At 43.3% G+C, this 23,209-nt stretch overlaps 1 protein-coding gene across 1 annotated transcript; it reads right to left on the bottom strand.

Annotated features, from left to right (window-relative positions):
* Positions 1 to 4,707: 4,707 nt before the first annotated feature.
* T265_13026 (hypothetical protein) lies at positions 4,708 to 17,570 on the bottom strand (the record flags this gene model as incomplete). The annotated part of the gene is made up of 8 exons (XM_009166818.1): positions 4,708 to 5,348; positions 7,765 to 7,950; positions 8,627 to 8,712; positions 10,471 to 10,672; positions 12,029 to 12,184; positions 12,715 to 12,828; positions 14,498 to 14,595; positions 17,423 to 17,570. 8 exons carry the CDS (start codon positions 17,553 to 17,555, stop codon positions 5,280 to 5,282), a joined length of 1,044 nt encoding a protein of 347 aa, XP_009165082.1.
* Positions 17,571 to 23,209: the final 5,639 nt, after the last annotated feature.

Below are 23,209 nucleotides of genomic sequence, written 5' to 3'. Positions count from 1 at the left end.
CTGAGGATGGCTTTGTCCTGTATTTGTTACTGGGTGATTTATAGACAGTGCCTTTTGGGTTATTGAACGCCTCAGAATAATTCCAGCAGCTTATGTGGAGCGTAAGATAAGACACCATTCTTCGTGAATATTTGACGTAACTGGATGGGCTTCATATCCTTGTTGGATATTGCCGATACTGAGACTCAAACTTGACTGAATGCAATTGGGCACCCGAAATCAGTTGCGACACATATTTTCGGTCCTTGATAAGTCGAGGTTCTACCTCGACGAGCTGTAATGCTGAAGTCCGGTCTAATGTACGGCAAAAGCAGATGTCTGGAGAAATCTGGTGAAAGACTTATCAGAGACCAAAATATGTGGCGCAGCTGATCTCGGGAGAACTTCCACAGATATTTTCACCGTCCCACAGGAAACCACTATGGCAAAACAAATTACGAAAAGAGACAGTAGTAATCGACACCTCGTATAAAGTGACTATGGGCTGACGCAGACGAGTGAGCTTGTTGGTTTCGGAAAACGTGACTCGGGGGGTCCAGTAGCCGCACGATGCTCTTGGGCGCAAAACCTTAGCGAGCGGAGTAAAACGTTTTGTGCCAAAATGTTGCATTTTGTTGCGTATGTCCCCAAACCGAAAACCATTCTAATCTACGGTAACACTTTTGCGAATCACCAAATTTCCTTGTCCAGTGAAGCAATCATACCTCAGGCGGAAAAGGCTGGTGGAGCAATTTTCCAGCATCGCTGAAACCCTGGGATGCCTAAATTGGGCTTAAAAGTTTAGACTGGTACACCGAACTCAGTTGCTTGATTGCTTCGGTCCATTAGGGACACGTCATAGCTCTCGAAAATTCAAGTCCATCGTGCGAATACTGAACGTTTAATGTTGATATTGCTTTCTGCACATGGAGGTCCATTTAGCAAGTTCACAAAAACCAGATTTATGAGCATGGAGTATGAAACCTTTCTAATTAGATTTAGGATTTCCCGCACGATCACCAAAACAAATACTCCACGCAGATTACCCTCGCTATATAGTGATAGATCTTATATAAACTCGACATGAAGCGAAGCATTCTGGTAAAATCGGAAATACCGTTTGGCTGCTTAGGGGTGCCAATTACCCGAAATTAATGATTAAGCTGCAGTCTGACTGGAAAGAGCGATTTGTGGCTAAAAGGCATTGTCGGAAAAGAACAGCGTAGAGAGGCATTCAAATGCACTTATAAGCACCTTTACCCACTCAGAATGCGACACTGTCCTTAACAAAAATCAGAGTTCAATATTCACGACGCATATTCCCTCCAAAGTTGATGTTTTTCTCCTACTGGAAGCTGTCGTGTAACGTAGAGCAATGTGTACTCTTGACCTACCACAGCATCTGTTACTAGATATACAACACTGATTTTCTAGCCGGTTGACCTACTGGTCGTTCCTAGTTGATCACTCAACCTGACTATCAGCACACGCTAGTGGCGCACATAGACGAGACCAAATTTCCGTGTGATATCTAGTAGGCGCAATACCAGAACCCCTACACTGGTGCTAGCGTAGAGATTATGGCTAGGCCCCTTCGTACTACCAACTGGTGGATTCGGTCAACCCGTATATGATGGACGCGAGTTTACCTGTTTACCAGGTCATACTGGAACATGTTTCTTCACCTCGGCTAATTTTTAATGATTGGTGATGGAGTGGATCCTAATATAACGTACAAGTGTGGTTGCATGGCACTGGCATACACCCGACGATTTCCCGTGAACTTTGAATAGTTACTGGTGGGCTAGTAATGGTTGGGAGAACTTCAACCAATGCACTTCCACTCGCTCCCTCATCGCGTCACACACATGAACATTTATTTAGGTCTTTAATGATTACTAGAATGAGAGAAAACATTCAGCTTCTCGCTGCAGTTATTTGGAATACCCTGAGCCTCCATTGCCCCACAGAACACAAGGAATGTGACACGGAAAATAAAGAAAAAACAGTAAGAGCAAATAGATGTGTATTGTTTCACTGAGTAATCAGAAAGGTTTGTTCAGTGGGTTTGCACCATTTAAGATGGATCATGCTTCCGCGTCGGCTGTCGTGAAACTAGGATATTTTCCGAAAAACGTCCCCAAAAGATTGAAAGCGTTTCAGTCTTTGGGGTATTGCCAACTGGGCTACATTGAAGGCAGTTTACGGTCTGCGGCCAGTCGCGCTCTACAAGGCGGGTCTGTTGGGCTCCTACTGAGCTTTAAAAGGAGCATTTGAACACGAAGTGCCAGGGTTCATTTTAACCCAAACTGTGCGCAATCTGTTAGTCGACCATGGCTGAGGTAGGAAGCACCGTCTTCCAAAGTCCTAGACATTGGATTATAACAATTATGGAATAAAAGTCAGAGGCAGACGGTTAATAAGACCGAAGTTTCTGGACCACTTTCCACGACACTATGTAGAGATAAACGCTATGGCAAGCAGCAAGCGAAATATAACGACTACTTGGCCTTTGACGTCGACTAAAAAAGCGTCTGCGCGAGACCACTTCTGCAATTAAATTTAAATTTTCACGCCTTAAAATAACTTTAGTGTTGTGTCCTTAGATAGGGTGACTTAGACTTCTATCTCTATAGGGGAGGTAACAATCATCCGTAGATCTTTTGATTTTATTAGTGTTTCAACTGGATTTGCAGATTCTGAGATAAGCCCACGTACATTTTTACGAACAGTCATACTATATAAGCAATGTGAATCTAAGGCAGCGTATACACGATTTTTCGAGCGGCACTGATGAGATAAATTACGAACGCGTAACGGTAGCTATCTGGTGGACGCAGTCTTCATTAGCTGAGGCGATATGCAGAGACCCCTAATTCACCTAACTTATTAATGCTGTAGTAGCCTTACTAATCCACTGCACTCACTGAGTGAGAAGTTCACGCACCATCAACTGGGATAAAGTTTCCGGGGTTGCACTCAGTTGACACTGAGACTTCACTTTCCTACAGCTAGAGAGTTCACCTTTCACACTCTTCTGCTAAGTCATACGTTTTCCACCTCGTGGCTAATGAGGGTGGTCAGCTGTGTGCCTCTCGCAAAATTCCAGGAAGTTTCCGACCCGTCTAGCAGTCTGAACATTTAACCGTTCGGCAAGGCGAATCTGATTAGCAATGTGTTTAATTTGATCTTAGCAAAGATTGGTTTCATCTAGAGGACGAAATCTCCTTTGAAAATAAGACCGACAAACAAGTTCTTAGTTGGGAGAATTCAAAATCACCCGATTTTGGGGGAGTTCGAAATGAATAGTACTGTGTCGTTAGCAATCCAGTCAGCAACCGTAACTGTCACAAAAAAACCGTTAAGCTGTAGCACTCTTCCGGTGCCTAGCTGCGATGCCACCCGAAGGAAGCACGAGGGCTGGGATACTGCTAGGTTGCCCAAGCCTAGACAGGGGATGTCAAGAGGCGGAGGTGGGATTCGAACCACGGACCTTCCGGTCAGTAAATTCGCGTTCTTACCACTTGGGCCGTCTCACTCCTGTCACAACCCATCCTGAGAGTCAATCGATTATCAACGCACGCATGAAACAACTGTGATATCAAATCTGCCTATTATGTTGTATGAAGCCTCCATAAAAGAGTTAAAACCTTTCTAATGTGACTTTTGGTCTTATACGGCTCGTCGTAGTCTGCATCATTGTGAATCGGCACACCATCTCGCGTTTTCACACGATAGTCCAACTGTGCACCTATGTAGCGTTCATGTAATCTCGCAAGGCTATGCAATCTCAGGCATTTCCATATGAATCACACGAGGTCAATGAGAGGTCAATAAGAATGTAAGCGGTGTCAACGAAAATCTGGTCCGAATTTGACTTACAAACTCGATGAGTTACACATGTGTTTAACTTCCGTTACCTGATCTACTGCAAATTCACACGAGGCTGACTGATGCTAAACGTGAAGTTGTTACTACACACGCAGTGATGCCGGTTAGTCGGCATTCACGGCCTTTTTGAATTGATTGACGGTTTTCGCTACTTAACTGTGTTCCAATGGTTGAATGACATTTCTATATCCTTTTTCTGAGAGAACCTTGTATAGATGAAAAATCGCCTACTTTTAGGAATTGGTGTCTAATAAAATCTCTCTCCAAAAACAATCTGCCAAACTCACCGAAAGAGTGATCGTTGTTTGATTGGGACAGCATCTGCCCCGGAAGAAAGTTGTGCGGTCCGCTGCAACATAAGTGCCAAACTCAGGGAACATCAAATCGGTTGACAAACTTTGGAAGCAGCTAGGTACTCTGTTGCGATCTCAACAGTCAAAGTTCTCAGATGGCTAGTTCGGCGGTTCATAACATTCGAATTTGGGAGTACCGAAGTTGAAGAGTCGGATATGTGTTACGTTTGATGCATGCTTAACATGAGAGGCTGTCCAATAGTGAAGCGCTCCCCGCTGGGATTAGATGCAACTGAGTTGTTTAGCCCCCCTCCCCCCAAAAAGGTGGCTAAGTACCAGGGGTGTCAAATGTGATAAACGTGAGTGAATAAATCCCAAATAGTCAACTTTTCAAAGGGTTCCAAAATCTACTGTACTTGGTATCAGAGAGCCTGATAATTTGGAGCGGTGTTCCAGTTACCGGAAATAAATATGATCTGTGTTTTCAGACTCGGCACGTCCCAACCAACCAATGAGATATGGAAAACTGGAAGAGGAACGTGACCGATTTTGCAGGTAAAATAACGAGGACCTCTAATTTCAATACCTTGTTTCGACCGTAGACACAATACCAAACAGCGGTATACAATAGCATGTTACTGTAACCGGGAAAAATGGATTGTGATCACCGCACGTCCTAGACGTATTTTTCACCGTCTTCTCATTAAGTTTTGGTATCATCATCTCTCTTGAACGCGATTGCAATTGTGTTCAACTGAACCACAAAACGTTGTATCCATACTAGCTGAAGGCCTTATTTGGTTAACGCGGAAATCAATACTCAATCCCAATGAAGGGTTTAGACAGGCGCACAATATCAAAAGAAGGAATAGCAAGGAATCCGAAAGGCACATTTACAGCAGATTCAACTGGCGAAATCGGACGGCACCCGCACATGTATTCCATACAAATATCGACAAATTATCGAAGCACCCGATAAGGAAAACAGCAACATTCAAATCACACTGTCGACCTCAAGAAAGCACATGGGAAGGCTTGTTCACAAGCGTGGGAATGTGAATGTAACTCGGCAAACTGGAGAATTTCATAAGGAAAGGGATTCCTAAAACCAGAAGTTTACGACTTTTGAGTGCTGAATCCGTTTGGGTTTTTCATCTGCCAACGCCACTGGTCTTCGCACATTTTCTGAAATCGTGAAACCGTGAGAAGTATTAATTCTAGCCAGGTGGGAGCAAGAGGATGATGTGCAACATGGATAAAATACCCCACAAAGCACACTGCGGATCGTGTGATAAAGTGGGGTTGATGCACTAGGGAAAACGCCGCTAAATCTACTCCACCTCTACCGGGCTTCTCAAATTTTAATAAGATTAGGAAAGAGGTTTTTTACTTGACAAGTTACATAGCAACACATTTTGCCTGTTAAATGGAAGAAACTTGTTTTGGTGCAAGACAGACCTTTATAGTTCGGTCTACCAATGAGGGTGAAATGAGATTGCTGGTTAGAAGTTCCTTAAAGTTCACTCCTTAAAAGGAAACTTTCCGCCTCCAGGCACAGGGCCTAGCAGACTGTCAATGGCTTCAAATTGCTCTCCTATGAAGTGACTGACAGAATGTGACAATCGGTCACCAAACAACCATTATCCTGAAAAAGCAACCAAAACATTTTCCACCTGTCTGAGATACAAATAACTCAGGCACATTAAAAACTCATAAGTTTGGTATGGTCAGATACGCCAGTCAGATACGCTGGATGTATTCAGGCAATATAAAGCCGGATATCGGGTATTCAGGATAGTAAGGTCAGTGTGAAAACCGCCGTTTTTCACTTACTACAACATCCCGGTTTCTTCTTCAGATAAACTTTACCTGCTACGAAACCTTCTACTCAGAACTTATCTGGGTGAAATGACCAGAGAATCGGAGGAAGCTATCATTGGTCAGTTCAGTTTCTTTGAAATCACCCGTTTATTCGATTCCATCGAAAGCTAAGTCGACATGTGTCTTCGGTTGAATGTGGATAGAGATGAGTCGCGTGCCAGAGTCGGGATAGATTGATCGGTATATCCACAGGAATTTTACGCGACATACTCACTTCATCATATGGTATTCTTAGTTGTAGGTCATTTGCGAGCACTACTAACGACTTCGTATGGTTGTGGGCCCAACTGGGACCGTGTGGCATCCGACTCCGAGAGACGCTGTCATTTCACACTATCGTAGTACGGTTTGCAGCACCAGTGACGTAGGGCACTTTCAATTGGAAAGTCCAAATCAAAAGAGACGCTGTTACGGATGTGGTGACTCAATGCAGCACAGGAGTTCGATAACCACGTGAAGTTGAAGAGATAGACAGGTTGGACTTCGTCCAGAAAACTTATTCTGATGTAGCAAAACCAACTGCTATTAACGAAAATGGTATAAACGTCAAAAGGAAATTGGTGCACCAGCATTCCGGAAATAAAATAATCCTGGGTATGAAGCCACTAGTTACTCGAATCAGAAGGCAAAATTACGCAGCGTTCGTTGAAACTAAGTCTAGCCACGCATATCACAAACGAGAAGGAAGACAAGAGAAGTTGAAGGTAAGAGTTTAGGCCAGACTACGCGATAGGGAGAAGACAGAGAACTGGGGGACACGGCTGTATTGCCAGGACAAAACGTACAGAGCGTCTGCGTAAATATATAGGATGACTAATTGGCCAAATATGGTCGTTCACTTGTTCGCTCCGTACAGCCAATGGTGGTGTTCCGGTCGTGAACATTCTCAGGCCCACTACGCTGGTCGTGTGTTGCTAAGCCGTTTGGTGAGGGCCGCCAACTTACCTACTTTCCGGGCGTGTCGAACCGATGATGACCTTGGGGATGCGTCACTCTCTGCACATGTACTTTTTCTTCTGTCTGGGCACGCCCTGACAGCCAGTGAGCAATTGTGACCGATTTCGTAGCAAAGGAGTCAAACCAGAGCAATAAGCAGGGATACACACATTCAGTATCTTCATTTCAAACATATTGGCCTTAGGACAAGACCGGATATGTGGTTAGCAGTCACAATAGTTGTTGTACAGTTCACATTGTGTACGAGATGATCTAACAGATTTAAACGCGATTACGTCAACCTCATCATCGACAGCATAACATTGGTGCTTCGCTGACGTAATATAAGAGATTACTTTTATGTGTGCAAATCATGGTTGTACGTGGGCTGGGATACTGCCAGGGCGCCTACATCTAGGAAGGCCTTTGGCTCATAAGCCTGGTTGGAAGGCAGCGGTGTTAGGCGTGAAATTCAAGTGGATTTCACTTGTTACAGAACAAAGTCGCCACAAATGTCCCAACCCCCTACCTGGAGAACCCGGAGACTGTGTTCATCAGATCTCTAACTAGTCGGCATCCCATCATGACAGACTGTGTGAGTCGCACAGACACACACACACACCAGTATAGCTCAATGCGTCGCGGAGGTACACAATACGATGAGTTTGTCTCTTAGTGACGGTAACAGCGATTAAGGAGAAACATTATGCGTGAAACGTATACACTCGACAATGATATCCAGTTTGTCATGATATCATATTCTAACGTGACCAAGATAACTTACATCCAAGCCGTATTTAGTCTTCCATTTGAGTTCTTTCTCAGCCAGCGATGGGTCGGCATACACCATTGACGTATCGCCCTCACGGCGTGAACACATTTTGTAGGGAATCGGTTTACCACATGCCTTTTCCATAGCCTTGATCAGTTGTAGAACGGAGTAGCCTGTGCCAGTACCGAGATTATAGGCCTAAAAGTTAGATTATTGTGAAATACCGTAATGAATCTAGTGCAATTCGGAGATAATTTACTACAACATATCGCAGCTGAATTTCACTTGGTTCGTCGTCCAGTGCTGATCACTGGTCAAAATTTTATTCGCAAAATGAACGGTTTCTCATTGGGCTTATCAGTGCGTTCACCAAAGATAGAGAGAATATGGGAAATGAGGAAAGCCCAAGGAGGGGAAGGAGTACACAGCACGAGAAGAACCGTAGCGTTTCACGCCGAAGACCGGAAACGTCCTCAAAGTATGGTTTCGTTTGGTCTTCACGGTCTACTAAGGAGAAGATCCGTTTGCATAAGCAGTCTGATGCGAATTAACCGTGGATCAGATCAGATGTCAAATGTCCACAAAAGTTTGCCTCTTTCAACAGACCGAATAATTCAGAATCGTAATTCGGTGGCTGTACGACCACTCATGTGAACAGACTTGTACCTTATAGGAACCAAGAAAAATACTTCTATTAATCTAGCTCGGGATCATTTGAAAAACTTCAAACACGCACCTTATCCAAATGAAAATAAGCATCAGTTTGAGGAAAAAGAGGACAAAACGATGAAGTTCCGCACGGTGTCCCATAAACTCGTACAATATCTAGCCTTTGTCCAGAACTCATTCGAACTCAAGCAATAGGACTGCTTACTTTGTGTCCACACTGTTCATCCAATTTCGCCAGAGACATAACGTGGGCCCGAGCTAGGTCGGTGATGTGTATGTAATCTCGGACCCCTGTCAAAGCCATAAAAAATAGTGTAACGTAAGCTAATCACACCGGACAATCTTAAATTCATGAATTCCGTAAAAGCGGGCAATTTTGATGTGTTGAAGTAACCTCAAATTTGAAACAAGCTATAGATTGGGTCTTATAAAATAACTGTCTATGAGGGAAGATAAGAATATGTGAATTGCATTCACGTACCTACATGGCTGGTTTGAATGGGAGATGCATTAATTCACCCGAAATTCATATAGAGTGTACAAGAACTATCCTATTCCGGAGGCTTTTAATATGCGAAAAACAAAGTTCTCAGGATTACGTCCGCCTGAACTTCCTTACGAACTTCTAGGAAAGCTGCCGAAGTCCTTGATAACCTGACATTCGTCTTCGGATCGGTTTGTGACGTCGAACGATGTCGTTTAACTCCAATCATGATTGGCGCTGCAGCAGGCGCGTCTGGTGGACTGTCTGTAGCTTGTGTAAATCCGCGAGAATGAGACCGGAGGTTGGCAAGTTTCACAGTTACCAAAAATACTCATTTGGTGGTCAATAGGTTTCAGAGCTTGGTAGATACAACTGAACAAGTGAGACTCGTAGTGTACACAAAAGGTTGTCTAGCGACCTGCATCACTTAAAAGACTCATGCAAGACGAACGCACATGCATGGACAGCTCGTGCTAGCCCGCTTTCAGCTTGGTCAGTAAAGCAACGGTTGTAGAGTTATCTCCAACACGATTGTAGGTTTAGCACTCCAGAGTCTCAAAAGGTTTAAAATGTGTCATTTGTACAAGTAAACACAAAACACATACAAAAGTTACTTCAATCAAACACGATATAATACAGTGAAAGCAAAATACATGAGAACAAGACAGAAACAACCGAACAGTGTGGCAATCGAAACCAGTAGAAACGCGTGATAAATCATTTACGCTTCACATATGCTTGAGGAGTGTTATTTCTGTTACGGCATTGAAGACTATCTACCTTCCAAAGCTCTTATGATAATAAGAATGTGATGAGTGCATAAACAATGTCGCTTTGCCAAAGTAGCTTCCGCTTTGTGATGAAATCGAGTCTTCTGGTTAAGTTCGTTGAAGCGATGACTGACGGTCAACATTCAGGATTAAGCCACTGAGAGAGTTTCCATTTCGATCAGGAACAAAGTTTCCGTGAGACGCAAAAGTGTAGGTCAAGCAACCTCAGAAACGGAACATCCGAGGACTTAGTTGCTCATTAGCAATATTTAACAGAAACCTACACGGACTTTTAGCATCGTCTTCAACTTGATCGGACAAAAATACATTACTTGTGGTTTTTGATGAAAATGAAGATTGCATCCCATTTATTAAGATAGGAAAACGTTATGGGTAGGATTGAAAAAAACCTAGATGTCTTTCCCCTAAATAATTGGAAAGCCTCCGTTTCGGAATGCACCAAGAATTAGTGTACCCATGAGGAGTGGTTACTTTCACCAACAAACGAAAAGATGGTATGGAGACATCATGCTCAACGATAAAGCAAACGCGAATGTCAAATGAAAAAAGCATGATAAATCAGCAGCTCAGCTCGGTGAAGTCGAAGACTGTAACAATACTTCCGACGGAAGCAAAGACAACAGAAACCAGGCAGTCAGAACACAGAGCAAAAACAAACAGGCGCAAAGCTGAACTTTATAGAACTCCGGCACTCGGATTCCAGACTCGTAGCACCCATAGAGAGAAGCCAAAAAATATTAGAAAACGCGGTTTATAAAGTAACGCAAATGTTACCTGTTCCATCAGCCGTCTTATAATCGCTGCCAAACACGTTCACGTGAGGACGCTGGCCAATCGCAACTTGGGATACATAGGGCATCAGATTACTCGGCACGCCTATGGGGTCTTCGCCAATATCCCCGGATTCATGAGCTCCGATAGGATTAAAATACCGCAGACTGACGATGTTCCATGAAGGGTCTGATCTATGAAGATCCTGTAGTATGTGAGGGCATAAAAAGCCTCTGAGGAACGCACAAAACAAAATAGGTCGAAGCAGAGAGTCGGATCTCAGATTAAATAGGATTGCTGACACACCATGCCTGCCAATCAGTGAAGCCAATCTATGCTAAAGTATCAAGAAGCACCGTACAGCTGTTTCATCCTTGTTCGGAAACATCAGCAATGCGAATCTGACGAGCCTCAGAGATCTTCCCGTCGACAATTTGACACTTAACCTTTTGGTCAGGAGTGGCTAATCAGCAGTGATTAACTTTCCTCAAATCACCACTGATCAAATTTTATCTTAGCCGTTTTGACCTGCTTTTAGGATAGGATGTGGTGCTTTACATATTTGAGCCGTTGAATCCACCAAAAACGTAATGCATAGTCAAACGTTCGTCATCCTTGGCAGCTGTGAAATCCCGGCTCATTCCTAAAAAACAATGGAAGGACCACCTGAAGGAACCGATCACAAGTTGCTGGTCTCTAGGCGTGACTGAAAACACTGGAAAAGTGTCATCATCATCAGAGCAACATCAGTTCGTCATCCTTGGCAGCTGTGAAATCCCGGCTCATTCCTAAAAAAACAATGGAAATACCACCTAAAGGAACCGATCACAAGTTGCTGGTCTCTAGGCGTGACTGAAAACACTGGAAAAGTGTCATCATCATCAGAGACAGCAACATCAGTAATGGCACTGATGCAACATTTAACCAAAGACAAAGACGGTCCCGGCAACTTCGAGGGCAAAGTTATTGGTGGTAGATTAGCCTATTTGGTTTACAGCGCTGTATAGAATATGAAAGCAATGTGCCGTACAGACTCCTGCCACAAAACTCATTCTTTCTTACTTGTAAAATCTAGGGAGGAAAAAGTCACTTCTTCGCAGGGTGCGGGGCAACTGCGCCAGGAATATAATTTATTGCACGCTCATTTAACCACAGTATGACATACACTCGGGCCGACTGGAATGGCCTCATCCTGCCAACCAGTTGTCCTTTCGCTACAGCAAAATGAGATGAAGCTGTGTTGAGTGAAACGTATATCAAGCTCAGTGATATGTTAGAGGAAAGTCGAGTGCACGTCAGAACAACGAAAAAACAACTTAAAGGACTTGATAAATAATGAGTTAGGTGGACTGATAGGGAAGTTAACGGATGAACATGCATAATAGTGAGTCAGTCATGCTCTGACGAATCTAAAGGACTGTGCCGTGATAATACTTTAAAAGCCTGTTTATAATGGAGGCGGTTCTATCAAAACTCTAGGAAGTTATCTGGTGGAGGAAAACGGCAAATATGAGATCAAATATCTGCAGACATAACCAACCAGAAATCTTTTTCAACCTACCTTGAGAATGATCTCCGCGAAATACTTCGTGGCCCCGTAGGGATTCACACAATCACCAATGGGGTGATCTTCCTTGAGCGGCAGAGATTGTGGCTCGCCATAGACAGTGCACGAGCTGGAAAACACTAAATTCTTGATGTTACGTGCAGTCATTACCTGGAGCAGTGAAAAATGCGGTTAAAGTACGCACGTGAATTAACGAGAAGCCAAAGATCATTTTGAATCAAATGCCGCACTGTCTGTGCATCTGCCATACGAGTAACAGGACACACGCAACTGGGATACTGCTGGGTTTTGCAAAACTAGACAGGAGAAAGTGAAACCTGAAGAACCGAGATCAGGTACAAACGTTTCATACAGAAGATCTATGAGCTGTTTGGGCTATTTTGTCTCGAATAGATAGAAAGTAGCGTAGAACTTCGAGTAGCTGAGACCAAAATTGATTCCAGCCGATGCTGCGTCCGACCGGGACATGTTTGGCAAAATCGCAGGACACGACGTCATGAAAAAACTTACAGGTGATTGTTGGTATTGTTGGTATTCATTTTGTTATGGTGTTAAAGGGACATTGATTCGGACCTCATATCTCTGAAGATCCGATAAAAACAAATAAGAGTTCACTAAACCGGAAGCGTCTAATGTATCACGGGCAAGTTGTGACAATACCAACTAGTTACAACACCCACCTTCAAGAGGTTTAGTAGACCAACAATATTGTTCTCATAATATTGCAACGGTTGCTTCACCGAATCTCCCACACTTTTCAATGCGGCGAAGTGGATCACGTAGTCAATTTTGTACTGAAACAAACAAGCAAGATGGGGTAAGGTTGGCTGTTTGTCCAAGTGATACTATCAATTTCAGGGTTATTATGAAGATAACCTGGTGCAGACTGGAGTGGGTAGAAAAGTGACAGGTAGTCCAGCGCTTGATTGACCAAATTACCAGTTGGAATAGAGGCGATATGACATTGCTGATTGCCTCCTAATTTATGAGGCAAGACAATGTACTATCCCCAAACATGGAACGGCGGTCAAATTTCATCGACACCATGTAAGAAATGTTCACAAAAAACGTGATGAAAGGAGAATGATATCGATGAAATGGCTAGGTTCGGATTATGCTGCTAAAAGAATAACGAAAGTTGGCGCTTCATTTTATTGAGAAAGGGACAAAAAATTTCATCGACACCATGTAAGAAATGTTCACAAAAAACGTGATGAAAGGAGAATGATATCGATGAAATGGCTAGGTTCGGATTATGCTGCTAAAAGAATAACGAAAGTTGGCGCTTCATTTTATTGAGAACAGGGACAGAACGTTTTGAGTGTGATAAGTACATAAAACTTATGATAAGGACGACAGATGATCAAGTCTTTTATGAAAAATTACAATAAGTTTTGTGAAGTCCTTGTAGGGGATCAGTGAAACTGCTTGTGGACAAACGTTCATTCGCAGTACTCCTCTGTGCCAAAAACTGGTGTTTGTCAAACTCGTCTACTTTGCATACAAGGCATCCTCAAACTCGGGGGTTTGACTATTAGTACCTCAGGTGCCCGGGCAGGATATACGACACAGCGGTTAGAGCGCACTGATTAATGATCCAACGTTTCAGGCAATCAACGCAGTGCCGTTGTCGGGAAGACTAAAATCATCGGTATCGGCTGTAAAACCCGCGTACCTGCCGTACAGTGGTTATAACTGCAACAGTTTCGTTCGCCGAAGATTCGGGTAGCTCTGAAAAATTGCTTGGGATCATTCCCCATGCTGGCGAAGAATCTGGCGCCTCAGGAAACAGACGAGAACATGAGTCCGTACGTATATCGATTCGGTCTTGATAACCCTGATGTTCAAATAGCCTATGACGGAAACCCGGTCGATTTGGATTTCTCAGACGACATCATTCTCGTCTTCGAAGAGAAGGCACAGGTGTCTTGGATGAACTGACCAAAGTCATCCGTCATTTTGTAAGCACCTTGCACCCACGAAGCGTAAGGTCATGCTCCTAAACATGCAGTCACTGAACACCCCACTCACAATCCAGGGAGAGGTACTGGAAGTTGTGGAGCGTTTCACGTATCTTGGAAGTTGTAGTAATTCTGATTGCAGTGTGACATGAATCTGTAATGTACACGAATAAGGCTTTCAAGTGAATCACAGTTGTATGGCAGCGAAGCATCAGTGTTGAACACTGATGTCACGCTGTCGACGATGATGTTGAGGTGTCAGAATTGGAGATCAGTCGTTGCGTACTTGTCCTCTGAACATCGTTCGTTGTACGGGAATCCATCTCATTCTGTCATAGGAGTCAGTCCCCGTGTAGTCAAGCAAATAATGAAAATGGGGATTTCCCTGTAATTGTCAACCATCAGTAGAAAGCATAGCCAATTTCAAAAGACGCGCAACTGATAGCTTATGTTCACCGACAGGAAGTGTAAAAAACAAATTTAAAACTAACTGAAGACTTACTTTATCGAAAAAATCTTCTAAGGCCTTCAAATCAACTAGATCAACGATGTCGAACGGGATCTTCTGGCCACAGATTTTCTCCACCCGACGCAAGGCCTCTGCAAAGTAGAAAAAAATACACATAAACTACTCACAGGTGTGTTTATCACAGATGCTTATATAACCCTTGCGAGAAAAAAAAACAAGGACTCTAAGACAAGTGTCATGTTACAACATCCTCATCACTTTCAGGGTGTCAAGCAGAATCACCGGGTTCCTTGTTGATATCACCATCGAATTTCTTCTGTTCCAACCAGCCGGTCGAGTATTAATCGGATTATTTTACAAACTTCATTGATGTACAGTTTGAGACATCTCTATAGTTGGACAGAGACATGATATGAAATCACGGAGATCATTAGCAGACACGGGGTGTGTTGCTTGGGAATTCTTACAATCGACCCTGAAAACACAACGCACTGGGTGGAAAACTGACAGTTGCGGTTCCTCATCCTCCTCGTCAGAAGAGTGAGGAGCTTTTGTAACCAGGTAAAAACCATCCTGGTTTCCACACAAGGGTCAGCAAACTTTTCATTTCTTTCTCTAGCATCACGGAAATTTTTTGTCACTTGCCTATGTGTAAATATGCCGTATTCATCTCAAAATTCTCGTAGCACTAAAGTCAGCTATTTGGTTTTATAAGAAAGGTGTTGCGTTTCCTTCCATTTTTCATACATAACAAAAATTGGATTCTAATGGAGAACTAAATAAACAACATGCCCCCAAGACCTCACTGCAAGAACCAGGTACTGTACGAGTCTTCAACCTTCTCTCAATAGTCTGGTACTGCTTGTGGTTCGCAGTCTCCACTTTCATTAGGCTGTTTGATGGGTAGCCTTCATAGTTATTTTCATGTGATATGCCAATATCGGCAGATTGGTCAACTATCACACATCCTTTAATCGTATGTTGCGCTACAATGAGGGAGTTGGTCTTCACCTCGTGGTCCCGTAGGCCAAAAAAACACACTGTCGGGGTTCGCATTTTGGACGAAAGTAGCCCGAATCGTCAGTGATTAGCTACTTTCCGCGCCCTCATTGTCAGACTGATCGATTTGTGTTCATCTTAAAGACAGAACATGGAAAATGACCGATCTGAAAGTGAGAGTACTGGTACGCGATTTCAGAATCTCAGGGCTTCGTGACCACGGATACACAAGACCATCTTACGAAATATGAGCGTTGCTAATGAAGAAAAGGAAGCTTGTTTGAGAGATCCGGAACCTCTACATAAGGTAGGCAAATTAACCGAGGTGAGCTGAATCCACAGCTGCAAAGAATCTTAGGCTTGAAAATCATTGGGGACTAATTAAAAACTTGGAATTTGAGAATAACGCCAGTCAAGAATCGCTCCAGTGAACAAGGAAAAACAAAAGATCATCATTAGGGTGCTCAATTTCAACTTTACGGGAGCTACAAATCCTGGGGTCATGGCCAGTCTGGTGGTCGCAACGAAGTCTACCGATATTGGTGAAAATAATCCACAAATTCACTGAACCGTAGTGCACGCAGTGGTACTCTCAACCCTACCTCGAACAAGAAAAGGGACGCAATCAGCAGCTGAAGAGAGATGATATTGCCGTCTTCCTACAGACCCGTGGTGGAAGCTTGACTGTCACTAAGGGTAAATCATACTATAGAAACGAACCACAAACCATACATTGTACAAAATTCTGGAAATTGGGCAAAACTTTCGAACAAGATTAATGGCAACCTACAAAAACTGAAAGAACTACAAAAGGAATATTGGAGAATAAGAGCCCAGAATAAAAATAATCCTATGCACTGCTAACATTGCATGAATAAACGGCATTAATAAAGCCGGTGGTATCCAGGAGCACCAATGAGAAAGTGTGCGAAGGCTCTGTGAATTGCACTGCTCGGCTGATAACACGGTAGTTTCCAAAATAAACTTAGGCACATGACACCAGGGGTCGAGATAATGTTCTTGTGTGAGCCCATTGTACACATGTTGTCCAAGCTGACTGCCACTAAGCCGCCATGAATTTCCAAACGGAGCCCTGAGAAAATACTATTGAGATCTATCCAAACTCGAGGTGACTCAACTACTCGATTGGCTTTCTTGTCTTGCGCCGAAGAGATCGACAACGGATCGATATTCGCACTGGACTGCAACCAATCCATATGCTTAGGTAGACGCATACAAGAAACAGGTCTATCAGATCGCCGAAGCACAGTAGGCACGAACACGTTTGCAAAGTTTGGGTGCTGTGTCCTACATAAATCTTCGTGTTAGGTCTTCACGTATTCAAATATCAAAGGTAGACAGAAGTTCCGGGAATTCTGTCCGATATTCACCCCATATTCTTCTTTGCTTGTGTAAAACACAAGGTTCTGTTCCAAACTGCGTCTGTTGACATCGCAGCCTATCGCAATCCAGAGCTTTGCCATAGGGTTGCATATTTTGCCAAACCCATCTGTGTGCTAGACTTTTCTGGCTGACGAACCTCCAACTCTACATAAGCTCAATTCAGACCACGCTATCCCAAAATTTTCAAAATTTGGTTTATGTTAAAAGCGGGCAATTTCATGTTCACTGCACGTAGCATTCGCTGATTTCACCTCAAGCAGCGATCAGCCTTGTGGCGAAGCGCCCCACGAGCGTGTGCCAGGTTTCAAGTTCCCAGTCACCAAAAAGTTCGTTACTGTGGTGCCTCTACAGCAGGCAAGGGACGGAAACTCTACCTAAACTCTTATTCATTCATGCTTTCAACCTGCGGCTTATTCGATACAGTCTAAAAGTGACCCAAGGACCTGCTGAGTGATGTGAGATGAAGATCGTATTACAACGTAGCTTAGCCCAATGCGGCCGGCTAGAAGGATCCATGGAAAAGTCCACAGTGGTACAAGTGAAGAGCAGACCTACCCATATTTGAATTAGCCAGATTGTCCAAGGCGACAACGTCATAGCCAGCCTCCACCACATCAACGACTGTGTGACTACCGATAAAACCGCAGCCACCGGTAACAAGCACACACTTCTTTCTCGCACCCGGCATCCTTAAACGAGCTCGGAGGACCGACAGTGAATCGAGATGTTATCGCTAGAACGTGGCACATGCCAACCAATCATTGACATCCACGCCCATGAAAGCGTTGATTGGTCGGCATTTCGTACATACAATTTATCGATTCTACGGAAGCAAAGCGGCTCTCAAACGGTCTATCCAACAGCTAGGACTAGTGAGGTAGACCATGTACCCATCCTCAAGAAACACAGCCAAGGTTTGAGCAGGACACTATCTTGAGGTACATACCGCTCCACACAAAACCTGAAGCCTTTTCGCAAAGTTTAATGCAGTTTGTCCACACTAAAACACCAGATGGTTACAAATTCGAACGTTCATAAAGCCACTGCTCACACCAATGTATGTTATAAGTGACCAAAGGAAAAAAACAAATGTTCGTAACAGTCCTTAATGCAGTTTGTCCACACTAAAACACCAGATGGTTACAAATTCGAACGTTCATAAAGCCACTGCTCACACCAATGTATGTTATAAGTGACCAAAGGAAAAAAACAAATGTTCCGTAACAGTCCTCCGCGAAGATGCATTTTCAGCACATACCCCGTAAATTGTACTTTACAATTTTCTGAAAATATTGGTTACTTTGGAAAATGTTTGGTTACTTTATTTGTATAACAGTGTATTCGATTTGGCACGTGATTACAAACAGCTTTAAGTGGAATTGTCATAGGGTCCTTGCAGAGAATCTGATAAATAACAAACCATGCTTCTGGCGGTAACCGAAAATATCCAGCAAATATGTGACTGGATATAGAAAAACTCAACCACATGACAGTCTCCTTAATCAAAGGAATCTAGAGGAAACCGTCAGCGAAAACGTCGCGTGTTCTATCCATCTCTACCACCTGAGTAGTATCAATATAGACGAAAGGTATCGTGTGGTGGATTCTTTTCTGCGTGGACAAAAGTACCAGGACTGTAGACATGAATGGGGTCGATGCTCTCGGTGGACAACTAATAAACTGTGCGCGTGTCAATGAAATGAATAACTCTAGTCGTTGGTACCGACCCTTGCATACTAACGAGATACAGTCCCCAATCGACAGGTTGATTGCGTGGCGATGAGATGCCAATTTTGACCAGTATCAATTGATATGTTTATGGAACATATGAAGAATACAAAATTACGTCAGTCTAGTTAGAAAGAGCACTTCACTGACACTTTTGATCTATTGGATGACATTTCACATGGACGAATGGTATTTGATTTCCTGAATAAATTCTACGCAGCTACTGGATTTATGGTTGAAGTAGAGTCTTTCCAGCGCTTAGATAGCCAGATGGTAAAAAGCAAAGATGGGTAATACATCAGACCGGCATTCCACAGGCCAACCTAGGCAGGAAAATGGTCTAATTTCAAAAGCTTCCGTCCAATGAAATACGGACAAATCTTTATGTAATGAGAAAACAGAGAAAACCCTGAAAAAGATATCATTGGTGCTGTTGAACGACACACGTCACGTTATCAAAAAGTACAGTACACATCAATGTTTGGAGTGGACCAGAATGACAGATGAATTCAGTGACGATTGAATTTAACTCTCAAAGCGCCATTCAGCGCTGCGACCTTGTTTAATTCAACAGTATAAGAGGGATGCGAGCAAAGTCCAACTTGGATAAACCAGAATCTTTGGTTACTTCTTCGGTCGGCTGAATAAGATTGGGAACCGGTTTGAACCCAACATAGGCGCTTTAAAACTGGTACATGGCCCTAGTCCTGACAATCTGTACATTGTTTTTTTCAGAAATAAAGATGCAAAATAAGAAACCCCTATACTTTTATTCAACGCATTTGTGGTAGCCAGTACTTGGGAAGAACCATGATGCAGTTATCTGCAAAGGCATGTGAGCGCGTCCCAAAAAAGTTATCAGTTAATAGCTTGAAACTTTTGTGCAGTGCAGTCGCTCGGTAACTACTGGGTTGCAACGCATATTAAGTACCAAGACAGTTATTCAAAGGCATAAACTGTCAGAACAAAACCGCATACTACGCGTCACTTAGGTGGCAACGATTAGCCACTGCGAACTCAAATTATGTAGATTTATGGTTTGCTATGACCAGTATAGATTCATTTTTACAGTTCCATTAAGTTTACTTAACCCGATCCAGAATTTGCTGACCTTTGTTCAGTGTAATGTTTACACGGGCCCGCGCGTTTGTTTATCAACTATCTATCCGTCATTCAGCCCGAATCTTTGACATGAACGGCTGATGAGACACGCGGAATACCTGAATTCAAACTAACCTGTTTCAATGCATCCTAACGTTGTTAGTAAATCCTCAATTTTTCGGCTATTCGAATAAAGAAGAACCCCTTTTATGGAATTCCTTTGGAGCAACGTTCCCCTAGGGCGGTTATTGGTGGGAAAATTATCTTAGTACGATTGGTTTTGTAGTACTCAGTGTGTGCCACTAAGAACAACAACCCCAACTTTAAGGGAGAAATAGACTAGAACGGAAGAGAAATATCGCTGAAGTTTAAAAACACAGCTAAGAGAACGGGGTATGAAAAGTGGAACCGACGATCGCCGGGTTATACTCATTCACCCAATTGAACGATTTGTTAAAGCCCACTGCCCTGTGGGTGACTGGACAATAAAATCGTTATCCACGTGAATATTTTATTGATAAATTCCATTGTAGAGATAAGCTGATTGGGTGCTTATGGGGTAAAATCCATGAAATACCGTCAAACTATAGTTTAAAATAGCACGGCGCGACAACCGCCCGCACTTACTCTGTCGTCCATTGGTGAAAATTTGATATAGAACAAAAACACGACTAAGTACATGTATCGAAACCACTAATCAATATATGCGACTGATGTTATTTTGTCGGTCAATCTGTAGGTTGAAATCAGCTGCCAGAAAAAATATATACAATTCTGCTTGACAAGATGACCCCACTCGCAGTCGGTGTACATCAGACACCAACATCTTACGCGTTATATGACCTCGAAATGAATCCGGAGACGAACAAGTGTCTAAAAAATGCTTATGAAGGCAGGTCGAAGCAGGCTTAACCATGCTTTCATCACCATAAAAAACTGAGTTATCTAGAATCCGACCGAATCTTCGTACTGTCATTGTGAAGAGATAACTGCAAATTTCACTGTCGTTTAGACGACCTCGAGCAGTGCGCAACAATATTGTCTCTTATTGGGGTGAAACTTATCGAGTATTTGGGATTCCCTTGTTGCTTGAGAAGGCCGTAAAAAGCCGTTGTTGTTGACCCTTCGCGGTTGACAGACCGAAGTTTTTTTTTCATTTTACAGTAAAGAAAAACAGTCATTCGCACATAACTGACTGTAACAGAATGAAGCGTCTACATAAGGAAAGAGCGTAGAAGAGCTTCATGATCATGAGTGAGAACATGCAAGATGCTAGTCACACGCCAGTTAGACTCCATTCAAAACTTTCACCTGAAAGACAGGTCATGAAAAAGAAAATGATCGGTTGCCATGCATTACTTTACAGCCATATATGATTTACACAACAAAGCGGACAATCCAGTAGGATGAATTTGGCGAATTCAGTGCAGATTTTCAAATCCGTTTGCACACAACCCACTGTTCACGAACCCAATAGAAGTTCGTCGCAGCGGTCGGTGTCTGCAGCAAGGACTTCCTATAACCCTAAGGGCTTAGTATACGATTAGTCCCTTAATATTCCACTTCAGGGTGATTGATGATTCACCTCGGGTGCCACCGGTAGGTTTTTCTTGACCTTCATGAGCACGTGAATGTTGCGACAATTTAGTTGGGGGAAGGGGAGGTGGGTAAGGTTAAGTGGAATCCAGATGATGACTACTTTTCCTTCTGATAATTGCATACCAAAACGTATTAGCTTGATTGACCCGAAACCGTTCTCCACAAGCTTGCCAGTTCCACGCCTTCTATTCTGTTGGCACTGAGATGCTTGGCGATTTCTACCAATTCGGCTATCAGTATCTGTGTCGTGGGCTGTGGTCCTCGCCTCAAAATCCCAACATTTCCTGGATCTATTTCGTATCCCGTGTCCTGTGCATGTTCCGCCATTGCCAAGTTCTCCAGTAACGCTAATTGTTCATTTGCGTTTCTCGGCGGTCTGTTTATTTTTCTCCTATGCTCCTCGATTCTGATGTGAAGTTTCCTGGTTGTCTGTCTTACGTAGACCTTACTGTAGTCGTTACACTTAGTTTTGTAGACAGTCGCTGATTCTGCTTACCGGAAAGTGATCCTTTGATTGCACTGGTGCAGACCGCATAGTGTTCCCACCTGGAAAGCTACTTTTATATTAACGGTATTTAGAAACCTGCGAATGACCTATGATGTCCCTGGTAAATATGGAATAATAGCGGTCCCGATTCATTCCCTGTTGAGGTTCGCTACTGATACCAACACCCTGCGCAACTGGCGCCCGTTCAGGCTAGTTAGATATCAACAACCCCAAAATTTGTTCTTCACAAAACCCCAGCAAGATTCCAACCCGCGATCTCCGGACTCGTAGTTTGAACGTTCAATCGTTCGGCCAAAAGCAGATAACCAGAAGTAAGGGAAACTTGCACTGTGACAGGATAAAGCGCTATTTATCCTTCAATCACGGAATCCAAATCTCGTGGCCAGTAGTTGACTGGCTCGTCAAGTGACGACGTCCCAAATGAAAGGTTCGCTCCTCATGTGAATCATTCTTTTTTCTGAAATGTGGACACCATGTTGCTGATCGTTTTCGCATTTTGCTCCATTCCTCTACTCTCAAGTAATAATTGTGGACCACTTAAGTGCTACCAATTACTACCGTCGCATCGTAGCCGATGATAGGACTAATGAACGGCTGCATTGAAAAAACGCTCAAGCTGGATTGTTGTTTTTCTAAGACGAAGTTAAGGATGAAATCTTTCTAGCTGTATTGGTTGTTGATCAGGTGGCTGTTGATCTGTTCGCCAAGCTTGGCAAGTGGCTTGCAAAAGTTTCGTCACCATACGAGGAGACATCATCGGTGCGCAGTTGGGTGGGCACTACTTCCTTGTCTGCGTGCGTCTATATAGCATTCGAAGGCTATCTGTCATCTTTTGACGTGATTGGCTACTTGAAGCGTAACGAATTTAGTGAAGCTATTGGTCCATTTGTTATAGTTTGTTGAGTTGTGGTCCGCGTTCCTTTTTGTTGATTGGTTATGCAAACGCCTTCTAATTTTATTAACTTCTTCCCTCTGGTCTTGATTCGATTGCGTTGTGGTCTGAATTCTCGAGTTTGATTGGTTGCTTGTACTACCCTATTTCCTCCACCGTGGTGGTTAGTGCCCCTGCGTCCGCCGGTGGATTTGGTGCTTTGGTTGGGCGCCTACTCCATTCCAATTCTGGCTGTAACGGTAGGGTTCTGAATCAGAACTTGAAGTTTTCAGCCAACTCAAACAGGCTTTCAGTTGTTGAGGAGTAACCGATGAGCTGCATTGCGTCCCAAACTGTCGTTTGAAATTGCCATCTGACATCTCAGCTCAGTGCTATTCGATCGTGACTTCCTACAGGTTACAAGCTTTGTGGTTGTCCTTTGCGAGTAAAAGAGAATAGAAGAAGCTATACGAGGAAAATTGTGGAAAATTTAGGGGCATGGAAAGTGATCTTTGGAGGGGTCATCTCAAAGAAA

This window comes from Opisthorchis viverrini (genome assembly GCF_000715545.1).
Source record: "Opisthorchis viverrini unplaced genomic scaffold opera_v5_32, whole genome shotgun sequence".
Lineage (NCBI taxonomy): Eukaryota > Metazoa > Platyhelminthes > Trematoda > Opisthorchiida > Opisthorchiidae > Opisthorchis > Opisthorchis viverrini.
This window is presented reverse-complemented; position numbering and strand designations above follow the sequence as displayed.